Genomic DNA, 23,293 nt, shown 5'->3' with positions numbered 1-23,293 from the left:
AAACTGAAGTGGCAGGGAGACTTCCACAGTTCATTTTGGATAGAGACCAGGTGTGTCCACTAATTAAAGCTCACTGGAAAGGCGAAGGGAAAATAACTGGCAAATGAACACGAATGACAGCCGTCGTTAATACCTGCTTCCCGCTGCCCCCTAAGCCTAAAAATCCCCCTGTTAACTTTTATGGAACACCCTTTGATACAATAATTATTTTTTTTCCCCCTGTAATCTTTCAAGCCCTGTACCTTTTCCCCTGGCTGGCTCAGATCAAAGCAGACTGGTCTTGTGCATAAGGAACTGCAGAGGCTGGGGTTTCTGGCTTAATTGGAGGCAGCTGGCTCCTGTGTGTGTGTGTGTTTGGGCCTGATCTCAGAGCGCTCTCCCGGGTTCTCCGTTTTCCACACCACATACATACCCATTTGCCCACGGAAAGTTCCCTACAGAGCCCAGGCGACGTGAGGGTCTGCAGAGCTTGGGGTCTGGCAGTCGGCAGCCCGTCCACAGGCATCCCAGTGTTTAGATTGACTCGGAGATGCTCAAGTGGTTAGCCGGAGAACGATGGAATATGTTCCTCTCGGTGGGTGGGAGACAGACTGGTGCTCAGTGCTCACTTCCTTTACTGTCCATCACCGGCGTTATACGGGCTGCAGATGATCCTTCTCCTTGAGACGTGATACTGTGAAATCCGCTTTTGCAGGGAAACGTGATACAGAGCGCGAAGAAATAACAACCAGTGACTTTGTCATTGTTGTGTGTTGATTTTCCTTCCTCCTTCCTCTTACAAAATGTGTACAAACGACTAGTATACTACTTACTCGCCTGGCCTCTTTTTTTGAGGAGGGAATTGAGGCTCACCAAGCATTCTTTTTGCAGTCACAGTGGACCTAAGCTCCAATTACTGATGTATTCCTAGCCTGAGAGGAAGCAAGGCGTCTTTCGGGAAACTTTATCTCCGATGGCACTGAGTACTAATAACAACAGGGAATTTTATATTTATCCATGATCGCATATGCCCTTTATTGTGGAGGAAAAGCAAGTCCTCTCGCATTACGAAGTCCTGGGCAGACAAGCCAAGGCTGGGACAGACGTGATTCTTCGTGCGCCAGCTTGAAACGCACATCAAGTCTTTCTTGCATTTCCAGCCAGAAGAAATGTGTAAGTAATTACAGTCCGACCATGTTTATTGAATAAAAACCCACTTAGACGTAATGTTTATGCACGATCAGAAACACTCAAATCATACATCCACATACACAAAAACATTTGTCTCTTTTTTTTTTTGCTCCATCCACAGTACTGCTGCACCCAATATGGAGTCAATTTTACTTTTATTACTCATGTGGAAAAATGTATGTAGTGCTTGGATTGTTATTCAAACACAGGCCACAATGGATGCTGTGCCATGCTGCTTTGGACACACTGAGCAAAAGGTAAGAAGGTTTCTCTACCTGCAATGAAATTACTCCACGTTGTAAGTGTTAAGCTTTACCTCCTATTAAGTGGCTGCTCATTAACTGCTGTAAAAGGGCATAACTCAAAACACATTTTGCGTGGAGTGTTTTCAGTTTTATTAGGTTAAGCACGTTTTATGTTTGATATTATGTTTCGCAATCTAATTATTTTGAAAGGAAGGCATGAGGTAATGCAACCAATAAAAGCTCGGGGCCTCTTAACATCACACAGTGATCTTATTTTATGGTAATGTTTGAAATTCCAATGAGTGGCGATTCATAGGACATTCTTTAAAACTTATTTATATTAAAACGATAAATATTAGTATGAAAAAATATTGTTTTCACAATGGAACCATCCAAAAATGCATCGGGCAATTGTCTTCATCAATTATCAAGTATCCGTTAGCTGAATTGTGACACCACAGCCAGAGTAACACTTCACAGCTTGTCTAGGTTGATGTGGCCGGCCATGCTTTCTCCATCTGAGTATCATTGAACTGACAAGATCTCCAGCAGAAAATTGTGCAATTGAGTATTTCACCTGACCGCTGCTGAAAACTCTCCTATTACAGAGCCGGGGCTCTCAGGTGGGAAAAACAGTGATTCAGGAAAAGCACCTCTAAAAACAGACGTGGAAGAGGTAGAGGGGAAAGCTCATACCAAAACCTTGTGTTCATCGGGCAGAAACAGGCCCCTCAATAACAATGATCACAAGCTGTTGAACATCGCCGAGTGGAGACAGGGTTTTCTCAAAGGTTTTTCAAAGACGCGGGGTTAGGGTGTGCGTTGTGATTTTAACAGCACAACGCGGCTATTTGTTCTATTAACACTCTCTGCCAACACAAACACCTTCAGTGAGAGGAGGCAGTAAGTGAAAGAAGATTACAGTCTTGATGCCATGTTATGTTTTCACACCTCCCCATGCGCTGAGTGGCTGGCGTGGTTTTGCTTCCCACAACCCGTCTATTTTCATCTGCAAGGCCAACCTCGGTGCTAACCTTTAAGAAGGAATCTGGGCGAGGCCCTTGGGTGCCACATCAATGGCTCCACGGCCGCGTTGACGGCCCCTGCATTGCCGTGTGACATGCATTGCTAGTGACAAGCAGTCTTTGCTGATGTCAGTTAGCTGTGTCCGTTGGCTGGCCCCGCAGAAGCTCCGAGTTACTACTCTGTCATCACGCCTCTTCTTCCCAAGATGCACTGGGGCTTTTTTTCACCGCTGAGCTTGCCCTTACACTCACTTCACGCCGGGCTCGCAGACAAGCACACATAGCCCGAGACTTAAGGCGTCCTTCTTCACTTCAGAAAAAAATTCAAACGTCCTCCCTGATCATCGCATACTTGCGCTCTAAATGCACAACAGATGTATCTCCTGACAACCACAAAAGGGAAAAAAGAAACATTTGCCTGCAGAGCACATATGATTTGGAGCTGCCTAAGAATGAGAGCATGTTGCAAACAGCTTGATATAAATTAGACGGATGAATGTTTCCAGGTTCATTGAGGAAGGAAGATCCGGGGAACATCATGGTCTGTTTATTTCTGGCCAATGTACTAATCTAAAAAGTTGATTTATTGCAACTCCTATAAGAACATTCACCCTCAATCCCAAAGTGAAAACCGTAGTGAATAGAGGAAGAAAATGAGGGAGAGAGAGAAGAGGGAGGGAGAGAGAAAGACAAAGACAAAAGCAAGAGGAGAAAAATGACATCTCCATATTAAGGCCTGTGTTGCCAGTGTCAGTTCTAATTTCACAGTGCCTGTGGGGAGCTGAATGCAACCAGTCAGTTCTTGTCTCATCTCGTTCCTCCTCCATTTTGAATCGAGGCCGGCGAATCCCAAGCTGGGGGAAGAAGAATATAACTGGCAAATTGGTTTTAGATTAAAGGAGGTGGCGGGGCTTTCTGCTTTCTCAGCTCTTTCCCAGGTGCACTTAATCTAATTTCATTAAAGAGATGAGGACGGATGATCACTTGTGTCGAAACATTAAGCCGGTCCATTTTTCCCCGTCCATAAACAAACGTTAAGGTGTCAGCGGACTGGTGGGTGGCCTGTTTGTTATTGAATATGATGACTCTTGGAGGCTAATCTAGATATTACAAAGCAGCGGGGTTGAGGGGGTGCATAGGTGGGGGGGGGCATACATACATGAATATATTTCACCATTGCCTTCTCCAAGATGGCAACGGACGGGAGAATGTACAATTAGACTGGAAATGACATGAAGATCATATACCAGGGGGATTAGAATTTTAAGAGAAGGCGAGGGTGGTGCAAAGGGATACGTTAAAAATCCCCCCCCCCCTATCATGTTTGCCCCCCCAAATCCATCAGCCGGGAGGATACCACTAGCTGACGAGCCATTACGGATAAGCTGGTGGAGACGCTCTGACGATGATATGCCGTTCGTTCTGCACGCGTAAGGACGATAAGGGGGTAGAGCAGGAATTAATGTGTCAATCAGAGCCTGTGCGCTGCCCCGGCAGATGAGTACACCGGAGCCATAAAAGAGCTCATGGGCAGGATGTGGTAATGGTCCTTGGAGACTCCCCCCGAGACGGATACACTGTCTGCTGAGTGACTGCTCGGCAAATAGGACCAAATAGAATTAGGCGACCTGGGTGTCCTCTGCTGGGGCTGTGGGTGATGCGGCGGTGGCGGCGCTGGAGCACCTGACACCGAGGCTGGTGTGTCAAAAGGCAGCGGAGAGCGTAAGCGCTTCATGCTAATGTTCCGCGCGGCGGCAGACAGCCGCGCTGTTATTTGCACAGCAGAGAGAATACGGAGGAAATTGGAGGAGCCGGCGAGGATGAAAAAGTGGGGCCTTCTGGAGATAGGATGACACTTGAGTAGAACGCGTAGAACAAACTGAGAAGGGAGAAGCCCCCCTGGTCTGTGTCTGTCCCTGCCTCTCAAACGACAGAAAATGACCCTCCTGACGTGGAGTATCTCGCGCATGTCAGAGGTGGATGGATTGCAGGTGGCGCAGGCAGCGGTTCAGATGAACACTTTGAACAAAAGTGTCAGGACACCAAACAAGCGCTCGCTCGTTTGCCACCAAATTGGTCGATCTAACTTAGTTTGCCATGTAGTAAGTATGTTAGTGCAATAAATGTGTAATTAACCAAATAAGATGAAACTATTGAAACATTAAATCGGCCCCTCGAGCCAATTAAAAACATGTAACTCGGAAGTATGTTAAATAACACATCTCATCCACTTTAACATCCAACCCTGTCTTGTGACGTCTTGTTATCACAGATGTCCCCGTTACACAAGCGCAGCCTTTCATTCAATATATTTTTGGCGAAATACTAAACAGGGAACACATGTTCAAGGGCAGACAGGGTGAACAAGTGGCTAAACATATTTGGACCGAGAGCAGAGAACGAATGATGTTGCCACACAGACTTGAATACACTTGGTCCCTTTATTGCCAAGCGTTCTAACCAACATGTGGTCAGTTCCTTCACGGGCATCTGAAAAACTGTAACGTCTTTTGATTATCCATACCAGATACTTACTTATGTGGCTTTTTCCCCGCAGGGTGCGGCAATTTAAGGTCAACGCTGTAATTTCTCTTCTTCCAACACTGAATACTTCTGATTGTCCAACGTCGTGTTGGACATCAGATCGCAGGCCTCCCGACAATAACTGCCGGTCACGAGAAAACAAAACTCAGAATCTACCAGAATGATCCGGAGGTGACCGGATAAACCTCAAATCGAGCAGAGCGCGTTCGTCGCTTTGATAAACGCCGGCTTCACGAGGTGCAGCCCTCTGAACACACTTTCCTGTGGGAGTCGGCTTCATTCAAAATACAGTGCAGCTGATTGCATCGAGGGGGGCACACCTGGAAGCCATATTCTAATTGAGTTAATCTGTGAAATCCTCACAATGTGGGTGTTCAGGTGGCTGGTAATCTGATGTGAAAGGAGTCTCATTGGAAAGCTACGGGAGGAGCTGGCACCTGTTCCCGCCAAACGTTACAGAAAATGATCGCTGTCGAGTTATCCTGAGTGCGGGCAATTACAAATGACAGTGTTTGTCTTTCTCCTCGTGGTGCCCAATGTCTACACCGTCGCTTCTTTCTGCTTTTGGTGACGGCCTGTCAAAGTGTTTTTTTTTCACAAACTTCTTTACTCAGCAATTGGCTGAATGAAAAGGTGCTTCGGCCTTCATCTACTTCATCTACTACATCTTTTTGTCTCACACTCTAGTTAAAATTAAATTATTTCAAACATTTCATCATAATGAAACCAGTTTTGGAATTATGAATTATCGTTCATTTACATTTCCTGTTGGCCGGGAAAACACATTTTTCTTTGTTAAGTACCGATGGTCCTCAGAATAGAACATCACCTACTTACCTTTGGGCCTCTTATTGTGTTCGTAAGCATCCAAATAGAACGTGTGCCTTTATATTCTGAAGTTGACTGATTTTACAGTTATTTAACATTTCTAAAAGTCTTTTCTTTGTTTTGGCCACTGAGCCCTTTTTCTTGTCTTTCAACGTTGCTTTTCCATCATGTGGTGCTTGCTGATGGAAAACAGCAAAATCTTAGTGACAGAAGTGTGCCATTTGGGAGATAAACAGTTTTTCCCATTAAATTGTTTCATTTGGAGAATTCATTTGAGAAAAAGTGGCATTAGTGAAATAACAAAAGTATTTTTCTTATGAACGGTTGGTGAGGTAAAATACAGCTTGGTGCCATGCTGATTATGGTGTAGGAGAAGAGAAAAGCCTGAGCTAGCGGCGCTGCAGCCTGGCTCTCGACAGTGGACCGTGTAGTAATTGGTGCAGAATTCAACCATCAGACAGCTGAAAGCTTGGCAGCGCTGTCTAAGAGTCCAGTGGGCCTTGAACTGCATCCAGGCCCACCTAAACTGGCCGACTGGTGCCAAATTACAAATATGGAGGCGTTTTCTGCACAGACGGATACTGACACCTCAACAACAGCAACACAGCTATTTCTATAAAACCTTCTGTTTTTTTTCCCCTCCTTTCTTTTAGTAGAGTTGTTCAACATCGTAGCATCAAACTTCCACATACTAAATGTCAAAATCTTTGACACTATAACTACAAGACTCAAGGAACTAGTAGAGGAGGAAGGAAAACAAAACCCTGAAAAAGAAACACGCTGAGAGCTTCCCTCCTACATTACGTCCTTCTCTCTGCCCCCCCCCTCTCAGTGATGCCAGGGAGGCGCATGGAGACTGACAGGTCTGCTACGTGTCTCCGTCGTGTCAACTAGCTAGCGCCTTCGGTTCCTTCTCGCTTCAATAAAGAGATAAAAGCCTATTGACTTGCCAGGCTACAGTTAATGCAAATTGGGCCGACTATCAATGTATTATTTATAAGGAGAGCGGCAGACATTTCCACAGAACTGGGAGCTAGGCTTACAGGAGATTAGGCATGCTATCTCATTCATTTACCAGGGAGTAATTGCTAAACTGTGGAGGAATTAGAATGCGCAAGGTTCCCCAAAGGCGTTTCATCTTGTAACCAGGTGGCTGCCATCAGACAGCCACCTCCAAGTCTGTGATAAACAAATACACACCAGTGAAACTGATCGGCTACATCTGTCAACTTGTCAAATGGTTTAAACCTGGTGACATCACTGCTAAAATAATAAGCATCCCATTTTCAAATTTAAGTCTTTGGAAGGAAAATGAAATCTAACTTTTAAAAAATAAAGTCCCATAAATTGATTTAAATGAGCACCTTTTGCCATATTAAATTATTAGAATTAATCAAATTTGTCTATCGGGAGGAGGAGCCAGCAGATCAGGAGGTACCACGCCATTTAAAATACTAAAGTTGAAAGTGTTTCGCATACACTACAATCCAGGCAAGAGTGCACATTTATCACCCAGTATTCAGGCATAAGATGTTATGTATTTTTATATTGCAAAAATGACAACTAACACGAGAAACAGCTTCTTTGTGAACTCCATTTTCTTTGTCACTTTCTGGTTGTGTGAGACGCAAATGATCAACAGTGTTGGGACACTTTCACACTTTGACTGTTTCCCTTCTTTAGTTGGGAGCTCAGATTTGTTATTCACAACTCTCACTTCATGTGGGGAGTGAATAAACAGAGGAAAAGCAGTCCTACCTTGTCGTCAATGTCACTCTCACTGTCACACTGTAAGAAAAAAGGAAATATTAGGAATTATTCATTTGGCTCCCCCCCAGTAGCCCATAATCAGTGCAGATGTTATTTTTGTGTGCAACCTCTCATTCACTGACAGCTTGCATTTCAAATGGTGGAGGATAAAGAGGGAAGGAGAGGACTGTGCTAGTCTGAGAGTCAGAGTTTGTCATGTTTCCAAAGCGACACAGCGAATGCATTTAACGTCATTCTGGTGTTTCTGTTACAATTTCAATGCTGTGGATTTACAAAAGATGAAAAACGAATACTACTTTACACTGGATTCTATGGAGAAGAGTCTGTTCAATGACTTTGTATTCAGCTGCAGCATGTCATTTAGTCTCTTAAGAGTGCTTTAAAATTAGACGATAGCACCTCAAGGACACAGAGCTCAGACTCTCTGAATACTCAAACGCAGTGCCTATTATGTGTGGTATTTCAAATCTGCCTGTCTCCAACCAGTCTTTGATTTCGATTTCAGACTATTACAGGGATAAAACCACTAAATAACTTAAGGTTAAAGGTCAAACTGTATGCCTTGTCTAGCACAGCCAAAGGCCAAATCACCGTCTTGTCTCTCTTCAAATTTCACCATTCGATTAGAAAGTGATTAAGTTGAAATTCTTGAGAGGTGAATCCTTTCAATTAAGGAAAAGAGAAACAAGTCCTTGACAAACAGTGGAGAATACCCCAGATATTAAGTGTCATGGCCTTGACACAAGCAGAATACTTTTATATTATTTTACTTATGCTGGAAATTTCATGCTATACTATGTATGGTTTTCTATTAAGTACATAAAACACACACTAAACTTGCTTCTTTTTCTCACGATCAATTGAGGGTAAACGATTAATGCTGCTGGCTGATAACTCCCACGGCACAATGGAAAGTTGTGGAAACAGGAGTGTCCGAGCAGCAGACCAGTCCCACTGGACCTCACAGCAGGATGCATGACGAGCAGAGCAATCCAAGCGGAGAGCCACATTGAGAGCGAAAGGGCCCCCTGTGAAAAACTGCCTTCAACCTGTCAATTAAGTCCCTGCGGCAACATATTTAAGTGGACCCTCTTTGTTTTGTTTGACTCCCTTTCAGAGCCGGGCACAATGAGGAAGGAGCTGGGTCAATGGAGGCACAGCGGCCCTTTGTCGCGAGTGCGGTGGGTCCAAATATATAATTAAGTAACGAGAGTAATCAGCGCGAGGGCTCAGTGGCCTTGAGATCTCTCAGGAGAGGAAAGTGGTTGTGGCAGGGCTGCTTCCTTTTGCCCGTGATTCATCCTTCTCAGCAAAGACAAGGCATACAAGCGGAGTCTTTGCTGCAGAAGTGACAGAAGGACATTGCGACCCCAGTCCTTGTAGGAGGGTTAATTTTTTGGTTTGCATCTATCTATCTGCAGAGTAACACAACGCCAAGAAGTACATACTGAAGCAAGTAAAGTAAGAACAAACACGCTTTGCGGGATTATACCATAAAACGATGTTCAATATGTGTCTCCTTGTGAAGTGATTGTTGTTTACCCAGATTCTATCAGCACGTATAAAGAAAATAAGTGGCGAGGCAAAGGAAAGGGGCTTCAGAATACTGCAGAAAATATCTCTGAGAAAATGCAAAAAATGGCCTGACAATTGTAGTGTGCTTGTGTAAATATGGGGAAAACAAAATTCAAAACAAAAATAGGCTGTTGTGTTCTCTTATATTTTTCTCATTCATAAAACTATTTTGATAACTGCCATTTTAAAATATTTGTGTGACATTTCAACTCAACGCGTCCTCTTTTCTCTTGGGGAATGTTTACAGGCCCAATTTTCCAGTGCTTCTGTTTGTGAAAAGGCTTTCATTGCAGAATGCAGGGCGTTGACAGGAGAAAGTAGCTTCGGCTTCTTGTCAATCAATTCCCCATTCAGACTTTGGATTCCAGACAAATTAATTGTCGGCCGTTTGCTTTACTGCTTGTTGAGGAATCCTCAAAAACAACAATCATCTGTTCATCATTCCGATGGTGAATTACATTCAAAACAACGTTTCCGTCCATTTCGATCCACCTACAAATGACAATAATGGAAGATTGATCCAATCTTCAACTCCCCAGTGTGTAACAGTGTTCTTAGCATGCAGCTGAACAGATGTCTCCCAGCTCCCAGCAGTTGTGTGTTCTTCTATGGGGGTGAGTTTAAACCCTGGGTGATGGAGACAAACAACTGGCTGGGCCTATTCCCTGGGTGCATGCTCGGCCTCGTCTCTGCAGCAGTAGCCGTGACACTAGAGATGAGGCCTCACACGGCTGGAGCTGGCGAGGAGGAAAAATAATATCAAAAGATCACAGCGGGGTGCTTATCCTTTTACAAGAAGCCTGCACCGCAGCAGAGCGTTAAGAGGAATACTGGCTGGGGCTCAGGCAGAGAGACACACAGCACAGCGGGGGAGAGAGAGGCAGGTGGAAGGGGGGAACAAAACAACCGGGCAGGGGGGAAGCTATAGAGATGGACGGATGGACGGGTGGAGGAGGTGTTTGAGCAGTGTATGCTCAGTGTTTGTATGTGATTGCCCTGTTGGGCTATTACACTCGGCCGAGTCAAAGAAAATAATACAGTGAACCTATGAAAGTAAACAATCCCATTTGTCATTCACGGGTGTAAGAAAAGGACCACGTTATTTAGCACCTTATGAGTCTATGAATATTTTCTTATTTATATATTTATTTAAGATAATTTCAGAGGGCCATATAAGAAAAGCAAAGCCACAAGCCCTGACAGAGAAACTCCCTAAGCAGCATGTCTGCTGGTCAGAGGGGACACGGTTAGAGTCGGAGAGATATGCGGCCCTCTGAGCTCCTGACAGGAGCCAAGCCACTAGTGGTTTGTGTCTCTCATGGATGTTCGAAAAAACTCACCAAACGGGGGGAAAAAAAAAAAACTGGCTGGCGCTTCAGAGGCAGGGAGCAAGCAGCAACATCTGCACCTGGCAACCGCCAGCTACCAAGGGCAGCAGGGGACCAGCTTCAGCGGATGGCTCATGCTCAACCCTCCCTCCCAGCATCCCACCTCCTCTCTCACCGCCCCAACTCCCCCACTCCTCTCAGCCGGCACTTCCGAATGATGCGTTTGACATTTACACAGCTTTCAACACGTCAGGAGCAGGAGATTTATCCCGCCAGAGGCCTTGGCTGGAGCCGCGCCTCGACCTGGGCTCGCCCCCACGATGACCCTGTTGCTCAGCCCCCTCGATGAGCCCGCGAAAAGGAAAACTAAATAAAAACAGACAGGGGGAAAGGAAGGACGGACGGATGTCTCGAATGTCCCGCACATTTTCTCTAGCAGATTTGGAAAGACGTGCAAGGAGAAGACAATAAGCGTTCCCGGAGCACATTAAAAAGAATGGCCAAATGAATCACACGGTTCCCCTTGTCACACTACGGGGACAGTTCGCCACGATTTCTGCCTCAGAGGCAGAGCGAAGAGGAGCAACCTGCCCGGCGACACAAATGCTGCAGGGCCTTCAAATACCTGTTTGTCTGAATACCGAGCCCAACCTTCTACTTGCTGAAAGAAATATAGAAGGGCATTGGCAAAACAGGCTTTTCACTCGCTGCCGGCAGTCAATTTTAGCTGTTGGTTCCTAGTAAAGTAATCAATACACTGCAGGCTCTCTCTTTATATATACTATTTGTATAAATTGTGCTCTCAAAGTGTAATTTGTGCCTTTTGAAGTCCTTGGTGTTTGCGTGGTACTGGTGACTCAATATCTTGCTAATTAAAAACTAAAAATTGGCAGAGAAAAGGTGATGCAAAATGTAAAATGTAAGAAGGTGAGACAGCCACAGCACTCGATCCCCACTAAAAAGGTAGAAATCCGAATACAGAGAGAAATGGCTTCAACTCAGAAGGCATCTGAGATCCTCCTGAATGTAAGGGAGCATGAACTGAAAAATCCAGATCTCCTAGAGTGAGATCACACAGAGGGAGAAAAGCTCCATTTAGGTAGTCGATGTCAGATACTTCTTCGAAACAACACCAATTTCCTCCCGCAATTTCCCTCCTGCAGATGCCGGGATGAGGTGTTGGGGCGTCGGCACAGAGGCCGCTCAGAGGCTCGCGTCCTTACTTGAACTCAGCTTTTATGATTATCAGCAGGATGCGTGTACGGTCTGACCACGCCACGTCGTCACCACCCAGTAGAGAATAGTTTGTGCGTGCATTTGTGTGTGTGCGTGTGTGTGTGTGTGTATCAGCATATCTACGGGTTGGAATAATTTCAAAAAGTCATACAGCAAAAGGAATATTATTGGATGATTTACACAGGCGTACATGGCTACTGCGCACCTTAACTTAAAACAACTTTGGCAGAGCTGATGTATTACTATTAGGGTTGCAGGGTCGCATATCACCGCTGCATTTATCTTCTAACAACAGAGAGAAAAAAAAGATCAAGTGATCACTGCTGACACCGGTAACTGCATCTAAAATCACCACCCAGCAAAGTGATTTGATCACAGGATAAAATCTATACAGCCATTTGAACCTTGACCTCCCCAGCAGGCAGCATGGGAAGTCAGCTGATTACCCCGGGTCAGCCTCGGAGCTCTGGATTAGGGAAGTATTGATCCCAGAGAAGATGTAGGCTCCAGGGGGGAATGAGATTGGGAGGAAAAAACTCTGCTGGGCAGAAATAGTATCGAGCGGCAGAGGAGGCCTAGACAGGCTCTCGTGTGAAAACCATATTTGAGCTCGGGACCTCGCAGTTGGCTGTGCAAACATCAAGACGGCCTCAGCAAAAGCTCCTTTCACAGAGGCCCATTGAAAGAGGACGGCGGGAGAACGAGAGCGGAGGAGGACTGAAGAAGACAGGCTCAGAGAAATGCTCTTTGCATTAGCCAGACACACAGAGGCTTCTGGTTCAGGGCTGACACACTTAAGGGACGAGTCAGCGGGGGCCATGTAAATCTAGACAGGGTGAGGAAAGATATAGTCCTGACCTGGGGCCAAACTAAGCAGATTTTAACATTACCCAGAGTCCATGTAAACAGCACCGAGACCTGGCAGCTCTCTGTTTCACTTCCATGCAAAGTATGTGGTGAGGTTGCAAGGGAAAGGGGGGGAGGGGCTGCGTGGACAGATTGATGGGGATACTGGTGGGGGCGAACCTGAAGAGCCGTTCCCCTTCTCCACTAAAGGACCGCCTTGTCCTCTCCAAGAAGAAATACCTCAACGCTTGCTTTCAGCACTCGCTGGGGGAGCAGCCGAGCCGACTGGGCAGCTGCTGTGATCCTTGGAGTTCGGAGAGGGAAAACCAGACAGTAATGGCTGATGTATGAGGGAAAAGGGAGCATTTATTCAGCTCTGAGAGAAAGAAGAAAACTGCCAGAAACCTAAAGGGACAGGGAATACACAACTGTTATGAATATGGTCACGGGAGAAAAATGGGGATATAGGTAAGAGAGAACGAGGGGGGAAAAAAACAACAAAGATTTATGTTTTTATTTCTGCCGTCGTCTTTCACAGGGCTCCCTTCGGCTTCTTCTTGTCCGCTGACCGTGTGACTGTAACAAGCTCCCTATCTTGCCTTCACAGATTCCACAGACACACACACGCATTAACAACCCTCAGCACCTCGCAGGGCTCTGACGTGGCCCCGAGCCCGCTGGTGCCGTGCTGCAGACACCGGGCATTGGAAATTTAAGTCGGGGCGTAGGCGAAATTAGGCGAGGAGGCAAGGAAATGGGATGTTGACTTGAACTGGCCTCGGGGGCAGCTGAGAGTCTCCCTGTGCAGCTCCGCTGGCTGCCTGACAGTTTGATGGAGCGAGTGGAGGCTTCCCCGCGGCCCGAGCCGCCGTTTCTAACACTGATGTAGCTCAGTGAGGAACAGATTGAGCCTCCAGGCATCGCTCTGTACTGGTAGGCGGGGGCCTCTCCTGCGCTTTCTCCCTCTCCGTGCTGCTTCTCTCTCTCTCTCTCTCTCTCTCCCCCCTCTCTCTCTCTAATCCTGTCAAGCCAACACACAGAAACATATAGACACATATACAACAACACAAAATCAAATACCGTATGCACACATAAGACACGTAGATACAGTGAAATAACAGCCACAGAGATCTTGGCTCCCTCCCTCCCTCCCTCCCTCCCTCTCTCTCTCTCCCTCCTTCCTTCCTTCTCCCCCCAACGACAGTAATGTGATGAGCACTACAGATGCTGTTTACTGAGCTCTGGCCAACGCACAGGGGGGAGGAGGAGAAGAAGGAGGGTGGGACGGAGCAGGAGGCAGAAGGAGCTGAAGTCGGGGGGCTGGCGGGCCACCATAATGAAAAGAATCTGGCGGCAGCCCACTGTGTGCTGGTCATGAGAAGCATGTGCCGCCGGGGGGCTCTACTGCTAATTTCAGGGGGCAGCCGAGCGTTTCACGCTCGACTTGTCATCAGGCCAGAGGGGGCATTCATACTGGTTGACAGCAATTGCGAGAGGGCGGGCATGGTGGGGGGGTGGGGGGCGCAAAGGGAGAGGGAGAAAGCTTCAGCTCCTTTTCCCCCGCCTTGTACCTCCTGCCCCCCCCTCCCTCTGCAATGATCAAACGTTATTGTAGGAAGGGTGCAGAATTACAAATGAGTGTCCTGTGGCAACGGTTGGAACTGGATTTAACTGCTCTTTCAGCCCTGCTCTCTACTCAGGTGGTCACGAGGGGCACACCTCGTCCTCCAAACCCCGCTGTCCAGACAGGATTTAATACTTGCATCTTTCTAGTTAACAAGACAATAGTAATTTGGTACCAAAGCAGGCAGTTTATTACCCCCGACATGCAGATGCAAGACTCTTGGGCCTCTTTTTATCGCTCTTGTCTTCTCAAATTTTCAATACACATGTATACTGTTAATAAATAATACATATTTATGAGTAAAATAACCAAGAAGGAAAGCCCAGCAAATAAAAATACCTGACAAATTAAGGTAGTCTGATAAAACCAAAAACAATAGAGGGATATATACCTCAGTAACAGTATGATTCAATCTTTTATGGCTGACCAACAGTGATCGCCTTACACTGTATACAATAATAATGTCTAGTCCATCCATGTCCTTGGTTTCTAGGAGCTCCCTCCATCTTCAGAGGGCCGGCAGTCTGTCGAAGGGGAAATGACGAGGGGCCAATCTTTAATCAGCACCATCGACTTGGCTGGAAAAGATGAGTGCAAAGTCTTTAAAGACTTGACACGAGAGAGAAAAACCGAAACAGAGGATAAAAACAGCTTGTCAACCCGACCCCTACATCGTGGGTCCTATGAAGTGAGCGCGAGGGAGCTGCTGAGATACTGGAGAGAGTAGGAGCGATACCAAGCAGTTGATACTAACAGCTGGCAGCCCCCCCCCCTTTAGAAAAAAAGAAAAAGAAGCGTCTGGCTCTAGTCTGGCTGCCAGGAGAGGCAAGCGAGGGGAGAGCAGGGATGAAAGGAGGAGTGTGAGAGATGGAGTCGGTGATGAAAGGTGGGTGGTTGATGGTAGATGAGTGGATACGGAATGGGATGGAGGGGTGGGCCGGGGGGGGGGGGGGGGGGGGGGATTAACCAGCTCGCAAGGAGAAACTTCTGTTCATTGCCTCTGACACAAGCAGTCACATGAGAGACAGAGGAGGGGATGGGAAACAGAGGAACACAGACGGAGAGCAGTGCAGGGGGAAGGAGGAGAGAGGCGAAGGAGGAGGCAGCCACATTGCACATCTTCAGGCTGTGAATAATTTAGAGGAGCACTGGGGAGACGAGACGAAGATGAACACAAAACACTGGCAGCGTTTGACCTGGAGCTGCAGCTACATCAGTGCACATCACAGAGCGGAGAGATGCCTCCCCCCACCCCCACCCCCCCCACCTCTTTCTCTCTTTTGCTCTTCATCTGCCTCCCTCTGTGTCAGGGAGGAAACAGCTGTACACTATTCTTGTTTCGCCTCACATTGTATGAAACTCTACAGAACGGCTGACAACTTCGTTTCACAAGGATCTGTGGTTCTGCTCGCTGCGGGCACGTCATGAGAGTCAGAAAGTGCCGCGCTAAACTGATGTGTCCAGGCTTCATGGGGCAGTGGGGGCCAATATGTGTCAGTGACACACACACACACACACACACACACACACACACACACACACACACACACACACACACACACACGATTCACATTGTGGGAGAAAGAATATATGCACAGGATGAACTCCTGGACTTCAAAGAATTTAAACTTGATGCCATTTCTGCTGCCATAACCAACACTAGACTTTTACAATATAACTTTGGGTTTTGGACTATATACAGGATAGGTGTTTGTCTGGCAATGTACACAGAATAAATACATTTTACAGTATCATGAAAAAAATGATTACTTCCATGTACTTGGCAAATAATACAGTCTGAAGAGGATTTATGACCCAAGCAGTCCATTTCATTTTAGGAGCTGTGACACAAAAGTACAAGATTAAAATGATTCATTCCTTTAAACCGGTTCTAAATGATTAGAAAATGATGGTATGATTTACTCGCCACAAACTGATATTTTCAGTCAATTTATTCTTGCAGAATGCCCAGTGGAACCCAGTCTGTCTTATGAGATATGATGCCGTGTGAGGGCGGGGCAGCCCTGAGTGCGAGCCACCAGGCAGTGGGGAGTGTGGACAGCAGTAGTAAATAACAGCTGCCCTGCGATTAGGCCCAACAGAGGTTAAACAGAGCTCATTCACGCCACCTTTGTCAAGCTGCAATGAATCATCTAACCTGCTGAAGTGTGTGTGTGTGTGTGAGAGCAATGAAAGGACCTCTGGGTATGTGGTGGGAGTGACAGTTGGGTGGACAGAGGGCGGTCTGATCAACCCAGAGGGGAGGGGGCGACATGTATTAATGTATTTAAAGAGATGTTCGGATGCATACAGGGTACATATTTTAATTAGGTAAGGATTACAGCATGAGGCAAGTGGAAAGACAGTAAAACTGTGGATGGAAAACCAGACGGGAGGTACTTTGTTTCCCTCACTTGGTTTTCTGGCCCGCTCCCTTCACCCCTCACTGTCGCCTGCTCGGACCGCGTGGTTGATATTAATGGGACGTCCCTTGTTGGTAAACGTGCCAAGTTGTGTGCACCGCTGCGGGCTGTCTATTATAGCAGGCCTCTGGGGCAGCCTTTCCATATGGCATCACATATGGCACTCAGCAGCATCAATTAATGTTGTTATAATACGGATTTTTATGAGCTAGGGTTTCACTCCCTTCCTGTCTTCTCTCCCCCTCCCAACCCTCCCGTCTTTTCACCCATCTAGGCCGATTCTCTTGTTCTTCAAACTGCGTCTCTCTCCGCCTCCTCAAGCCTACAACAACCTGGCTTCTGAAGAGCCGAGGTTCCAAGCTGCTTTACGTGGCACATTTTGAAAGCTGCTACCGGTTGTACTGAGCGTCGCTCAGAGACCGTGAACATTACTTTGTTCCCACTATGCTGCGCGAAGAAGGGCAATGTTTCTATACCGATGAGTCGGCAACTTTGCATCTTGAGACTTCAATCGATGATATATGAAAGAATAGGAGAGGGATAAAGAAAGCAATTATCCAGAGTTAAAACAGCAGTAGGTGATATCTACAACCGAACACGCCATTTACAGCAACAATTGTAGATTTAGTCACATTAAGGCACTATCAGGGTCTATTAGCGTGTTAAATTAGGCCTGTATTTATGCACAAAGCAAAAGGCAGATGGATGTAAGAAGAGAATCTGAGGGGCCTTTTTGTTCCCTTTGGTGGTGGATCTGACAGGAAGGGAACAAGAGCGCAGCAAAAAGCCGTGCTTAAAAAGCTCCAAGCCACACCAGTCTTGTCAGCGGCGCCACAATTAGAGACTAGATCACTGGCGCTTCCCAGCGAGACACGTCCCACCACCACTCCTCAATGGAACTCTTTCGTTTGAGGAACACACTCAAAGCTGGGTTTTAAAACGTTCCGGATGGCTAATCACTCTCAGGATGAAAGGCCCTGGCGTGTTCGTTTGTCTCAGCGTGGGGAGCTTCCCTTGTCGTTTCTCTCCCTCTGATTCTGATTGTTTTTGTTCGTTTCTTTTTCAGCGCGCAGGCGAGGCAGGCGAGCTGGCAGGCAGCGCCGTTTGAAGGTGCAGTCAGACCCGTGCGCAGGCCTGATGCTTTGTAGTGATATTTCCAGCAGCACAATCTCATTACTTTTTGACGTGGGGGATGCGTGCAGGGGCGGATTGTCATTTCACGCTGTCAAAAGTTCCGTGAGGGAGCGGAGACGGGAATGGAACTTCAATGACCTGCGTGCCTCTGCCTCGTCAAGACTGAATATATTATACCAAATAGCATAGATAAAATCCAATGAACCAGATCCTTTGAGTTCCTTGTAAACTTGGTCCAGTCCCCAGAGGTGTCGAGGGAATCTAAATCCTTATCTGGACTCTTTGTAATTGGATCTATTGCACAGCCTCCCAAACCTGTCACTATCCATGCCCTGAACCTAATTAACCCACACCCATGTGCAGGAAGGCAGTGCATGTTCATAGGTAGCTAAGACAAACAGATCTTGTGTTGAGAGGTAAAGTCCTGAGGGCATCGTCCCACACCTCTCAAAGATGGTGAGAGCTTCTGGACGTTTTCACATGGGACAATCATTGGCAGCTCCACCCTTTTAAAACCCCGTGGGAGGTGTCCCTGGGAGTTGATTTCACACAGAGTTCTTTGAATGCAAAGAAAAAACTTTGCTCTGTTGAAGAAGCTGCCAGGCACTGATTGAAGCGCCCGGTTGCTGTGTGAACCCCAGCCTGTTGCTGGGGTGACTGTCCCAAAGTGCTTCCTGGGTAATTTTCGAGGTCACTGGTTTGTGCACGCCTATGTGGTGCAGATGGGCCCACCCTCATTCAGGGCCCAGCAGGAACTCTTTCATTAGACCCAGTGAATGGCCTCATTCATCCCCTTCACCTCAATTGGTCATGCTGGGACTCCACAGAGAACCCAGGACAAACTTTTCTCTCACTCCACTCGCCAATCTTCCACCCACCACCCACCATAGTCATGCTTTGCTGTTGTTCAGTAGCATGTGGTAGCTGACGTTTTGGGCCTCCTCTTTGGGCTCTTTGCTGTCTTTGTTTATATAGAAGAATGTTAAATAGAAACATTACATTATTTACTAATAGATTAAGATTAATATAGACATCTACTCTGTCATTTTATCATTTTTGAGAAAAGAGATTCTTGAAATGTTGTAACATCAATCTAATGAAAATATGAATCACCCTTTTCTGAGATAAGTATTTTGCACAGAAGGTTCCTTCCCATCCACTGAGTGGCTCCTGTGACCGCAGTGCTTAGCCATGCTTGTGCGTCCTCTCATTTTGGCCCTCAAGTGGGTCTCAGGTCTGGTCTGGTGAGAAGTGACTAATTGTCTTGGGTTGTTGGTGTGGCTTGAATGAGATCTCTTACAGGCTGCGACAGGGTGCTCAATAATTTTGTTTCTCCTTTCCTCCTCCCCCCTCCACTCTTCTCCTTTTTTTTTGAAGCAGATTTACCCCTTCTGCTTCTCAAGCTACTGAGCTGTAAAATTGAGAGGACGGCAGGCAGGATGAAGAATGAGACCGGGCATCGTGGACGCACTAACCTTGAGGAGGGCCACTGCTGCTGGCTGCACCTAAAGAGATGGAGACAGAGCGTCAGCCATATTGGACTGAAGAAGGTTAAAATGAGGAAGGGGGAAAGACCAAAGGTAGAGAGAAAGGTGGAAACCTTTGCTGAACAAACAAAGCAAAGCCATATGGACATACACCGTGCACAATAGATGACAATAGATGAGGGTGGTAATCACAGTAAATTAAACAGACTGTGTCACTCTTCTGAAATGCCTTGTTCTTCTTTATCACCATCTTAACTTTATTATGATACAATACAATGTCTTGCACAGATAATCCCTCAATTACTGCAGTCCACGGCTACACCTACCGCAGGTCACTTTCCAAACCTTCCAAAACATAACATTTTTGAGAACCCCGGAGCATGTTTCTGAGTACTTCTCACAAAAAAAGTCTTTGTAATGAAATCAACTTGAAAAGCCACAGTTGAAAATAATCTAGGCAATGGCTATTAATCACAAATACACTGCAGTTCGGTTGTGAAGACCCGGTCCCTTACACCCGGTATTAGAGCTCTGAGGTGGCCTCATGGAGATTAAGCAGGTTAGTAGTCTCCACGGCTTCCCCCTCCAGTGTGCTGCACTATCATTTGCAGGAAAATTACTTCAGTAATGAAGAATCTAGGCCCATAAATCCTCACGGCCTCACCTTCCTTTGCCGCACAAGTCTCGCTGAACTGCTAGTAAAAATTCCCTTTAAAAAATTCATAGCGCAATTTTGCTCAAATCCCTCCCAGCAAGCACAATTATGGAACTTTCATCTCAATTGATTTATGTCCTGGGCTGAGAGGGGAGGGGTGAGGCGGGGTGAATGGGGTGTGTGAAGGGAGAGAAACAAAACAAGTGGTAAATCACTGTTTTTAAAAGGGAAGGCGTTAGGCCAGTTGTCATTTTCACTGCACGTGTTTTGTAGTGCACGAGATAGAGAGGTGCCTGGGTGGGGGCGGGTGGGAAAACATCTGAAGGGTTTGAAAGCAGTATTGTAATGGCAAACGGCAGGGTGAGGGGAGGGAGATTGGGGTGGAGGGATTGGTATTCCACTTGATTAATAACACTAATCAAATTATACAGTGTTCCACTGTGCGCTGAAATCTGGGGCCATAATGTCTGCTAATGGCGCGGTTCAAAGAGCTAAACTTCGGAGGGAAAACATGGCGCTGACTGCTGCATGTCTTAATGAAGGCAGTAAAACATCCATTTCCAGAAGCCATGAAATGAAAAGCAAGATTGTAGATGTGCACCCAGTGGCTCTCACTGCAAAAAGAAAAAATAGAATGCTGTTAACACAAAAGGCAGCGTCGGAGAGAGAGAGAGCGAGAGAGATGAGAGAGAGAGGGAGAGAGATGGAGTAAGAAGAGAAATGAGGGGAGAATAGTACAAGTGAAGAGATTTAAAGGGCAACCACACCAAGAGTAACGGGATAAAAGAAGAAAGGGATGATGAATTCAGGATAGAAAGATAGATTGGTAGATGCACTCAGTGCTCCATTTCCAAAGAAGGCATGAAGACGATCTGCTGATAATGGGTGAGCCAGGCTGCCTCCCTATGTCTGTTATACTGAGTGCTGCCGACAGAAGCCACAAATCATCACTATTTAGTTGCTGATGCACCTACCCACAGCATCCTCCCCCTCATCCATCTCAATGCCAATCTATTAGGACATTCCCTGTGTCCATCCAGGCATGCGTTCAGTTGATCCATCTATCTACCCAGCCGTGTGGACATTTGTCTCTCCATTCATCTTTCAATCCATCCGTCTGTCCGTCCACCTATCAATTCAACCAATCTTGGGTCAATAGAATTCTGCTCTGAGATCTGACACCTGCAACAACATTGCTTTGGCCTCAGCTGTCAGCAACTTGCTGTGGGTAAGAGGTTAGCTTGGTATTTCTAGGCATTTGCCAAAAGACACTATGGCATCTGTCGGCGGAGGCCCAAAATCTAACCGCAGGTAAAGATCGGTATGGTTCAAGTTACAAACGTGAAACTGAAAAAAACTTTCTATATAATAACTATTTCCACATGCTACAGACAATCAACTGCAATACAGCAAGTATGGTTCATGGTCAGGAAAAACAACAAAGCTGAGAAAACACAGATTGCTTTGGTTATTATTGGCATAATTACAGTTGTGCTTATCGTGCAAGCAGCCTCAATCAGGATAAAATATAGTTTCATTTGACAAAGCTTCCTGTTTTGACTGGCTTGAATGTCGGAACCACACACTTTGCCGCCGTGCCAAAAACTCAATCAGGCGCAATTACATAGCCATCAGATAGAAATGTAATTGATTTGAAAGCTGACATGAGATATAACTACATTAGAGTGGAGGCTCAGTGGGAAGGCTCCTTGGAGACGGGGCCTACAGGGAGCTCATTACCGCCAAGCTTTGAATTATTGAGTGCTAATGCAGTGACGTTGAGCAGTGCGATTGGCTGCTACGACTCGGACCGTGCTTATCTCAACTTACAACAACCTAGGACGCCTGAAGGAGGGACCTGACCATGCTTTAATCTTGCACTGGGAAACGTTCTATTGGTCTATAATGGTTGAGGCCAAGGTAGAGTCTGTGGGTGGACATCATTCCTGCTAATTCCAGTATTTGTAACCAGTTTCCACGGCAATGACACTACCTTGACCTCAGGTGACATATTTAGCGCTTAGCTTAGCATGTGGTTTGTGGACAGGATTCCTGAAGAGTGAGAGGTGACTGTTGAGAGCATGAAGATATTAGTCTCTGCAGAAGGGCCTCAGCGTCCCCCAAGAAACTGGTGGCGTCCTACCTCTGGGAGCGCTATGCCCCCGAGGCCTCCGCCACTGATCTCAATCTGTAAGCTCCTCTCTCCCCTCACACAGCCCTCCTGTGAGCTTTCTCACAAAAATGAAATCTCAATTAGTTCAAGCGAAATGAGGACGAGCGAGGAGGTGGAGGAGGAGACCCGGGAGCCCCGAGAGACCGAACAAGCAAGATAGGGGAGCTGCTTGTTGACCTGCGGCCGGGAAACTGCAAACAGAGCTGTTTAAACATGGCTGATGAACTAACGGCCTCTTCATTACAGAGGTAAGGAATATGGTGAGCAAATATACAGATCGGAGGAGAGTTGACCAAAATGGAAGAGGAAGCCTGAAAGAGATGTGGGGAGGGCAAACTTATTAAATACACGATGACACATGTTTTGTACATGGATGCTATTTTAGGGTGCTACAAGCCACCACACAGCTCAGCAAAGATCCTTATAGCCTTGCATACTTAACTACATGCTAAGTATGCTAAAAACAAGTAGTCCCAGCTCTAGGACAAGGCAAGTAAAATAGGCAAGTCAGATAGTTCCAGATTGTTATGTGTTTCCAAGAACATCAGGCTGCCACAAGTACTGAGAGTGATTGAATAGCTTGTAAACAGAAGCAGCAGACTTGCTCGACGTTCTCTGGGAGACACTGATGTAGTTGTGCTTCCAGGAGCTGAAGGAAAGGAGGAAGGTGGAGCGCTGAGGTTCATGAACTAAACGGTAAGTGCCGGAGCTTTTAGAATTACCCCCGTCGCTACACTCGGGCTGGTCTCTGAACTGAAACTGCAGAGTAAAAGCACAAGACCGCTAAAGTCAGTCATAAGACACCCTCGGTCAATGGATGATAGTGTTCCTCGCATTAGCCCAAATCAAAATTAGATCTATCTTTGACTATCTCATTTAAAAAAAGCCATATGACGACACTTTCCTTCATTTAAGCTTTCCACCTTCTCCATGCAAAGCCCTGATGAGAATGAATTCTCCTTTGTTCGTGGTGCTTGCAAAAGGACCTTTTTGAAAGCAGCCCAGCATCTTTCATAACTTAAAAATTAATCACAGATTTCCAGATCTATGTCCAATTAAGAAAGTGTGGAGACTGCACATAGCCGTGTTCATGCAGCAATTCTAATTAGAGGCGATATGAGCATGAAAATGATTTAAGCACATAATTTAGCACTTTAGTTCAAGGCCGTGTCCGGGTATTCATCACACATCAGCTGACAATGACACTATATATTGAGCCGAAGGATATTA

General features: G+C 46.3%; 1 protein-coding gene across 35 annotated transcripts in view; it reads right to left on the bottom strand.

The window, feature by feature from the left end:
* Positions 1–23,293, bottom strand: part of fbrsl1 (fibrosin-like 1) — a 269,377-nt gene that overhangs the window by 70,659 nt on the left and 175,425 nt on the right. For 21 of the 35 annotated variants that reach the window (XM_040194987.2, XM_078087536.1, XM_078087529.1 and 18 more), the window contains 2 exons: positions 19,224–19,253; positions 7,571–7,600 (listed from right to left, as the gene is read on the bottom strand). The exons of 2 other annotated variants lie outside the window; for them this stretch is intronic. In XM_040194987.2, the coding sequence (XP_040050921.2) occupies positions 7,571–7,600; positions 19,224–19,253 (60 nt within the window). The remainder of the gene's footprint in view (positions 1–7,570; positions 7,601–19,223; positions 19,254–23,293) is intronic. 12 more of the 35 variants (XM_078087531.1, XM_078087538.1, XM_040194982.2 and 9 more) reach the window with 2 other exon arrangements.

The sequence above is a fragment of the Gasterosteus aculeatus genome, chromosome 13, assembly GCF_964276395.1.
Source record: "Gasterosteus aculeatus chromosome 13, fGasAcu3.hap1.1, whole genome shotgun sequence".
NCBI lineage: Eukaryota > Metazoa > Chordata > Actinopteri > Perciformes > Gasterosteidae > Gasterosteus > Gasterosteus aculeatus.
Note: the sequence above shows the minus strand (reverse complement) of the source record. Positions and strands in the feature narration are given on the sequence as shown.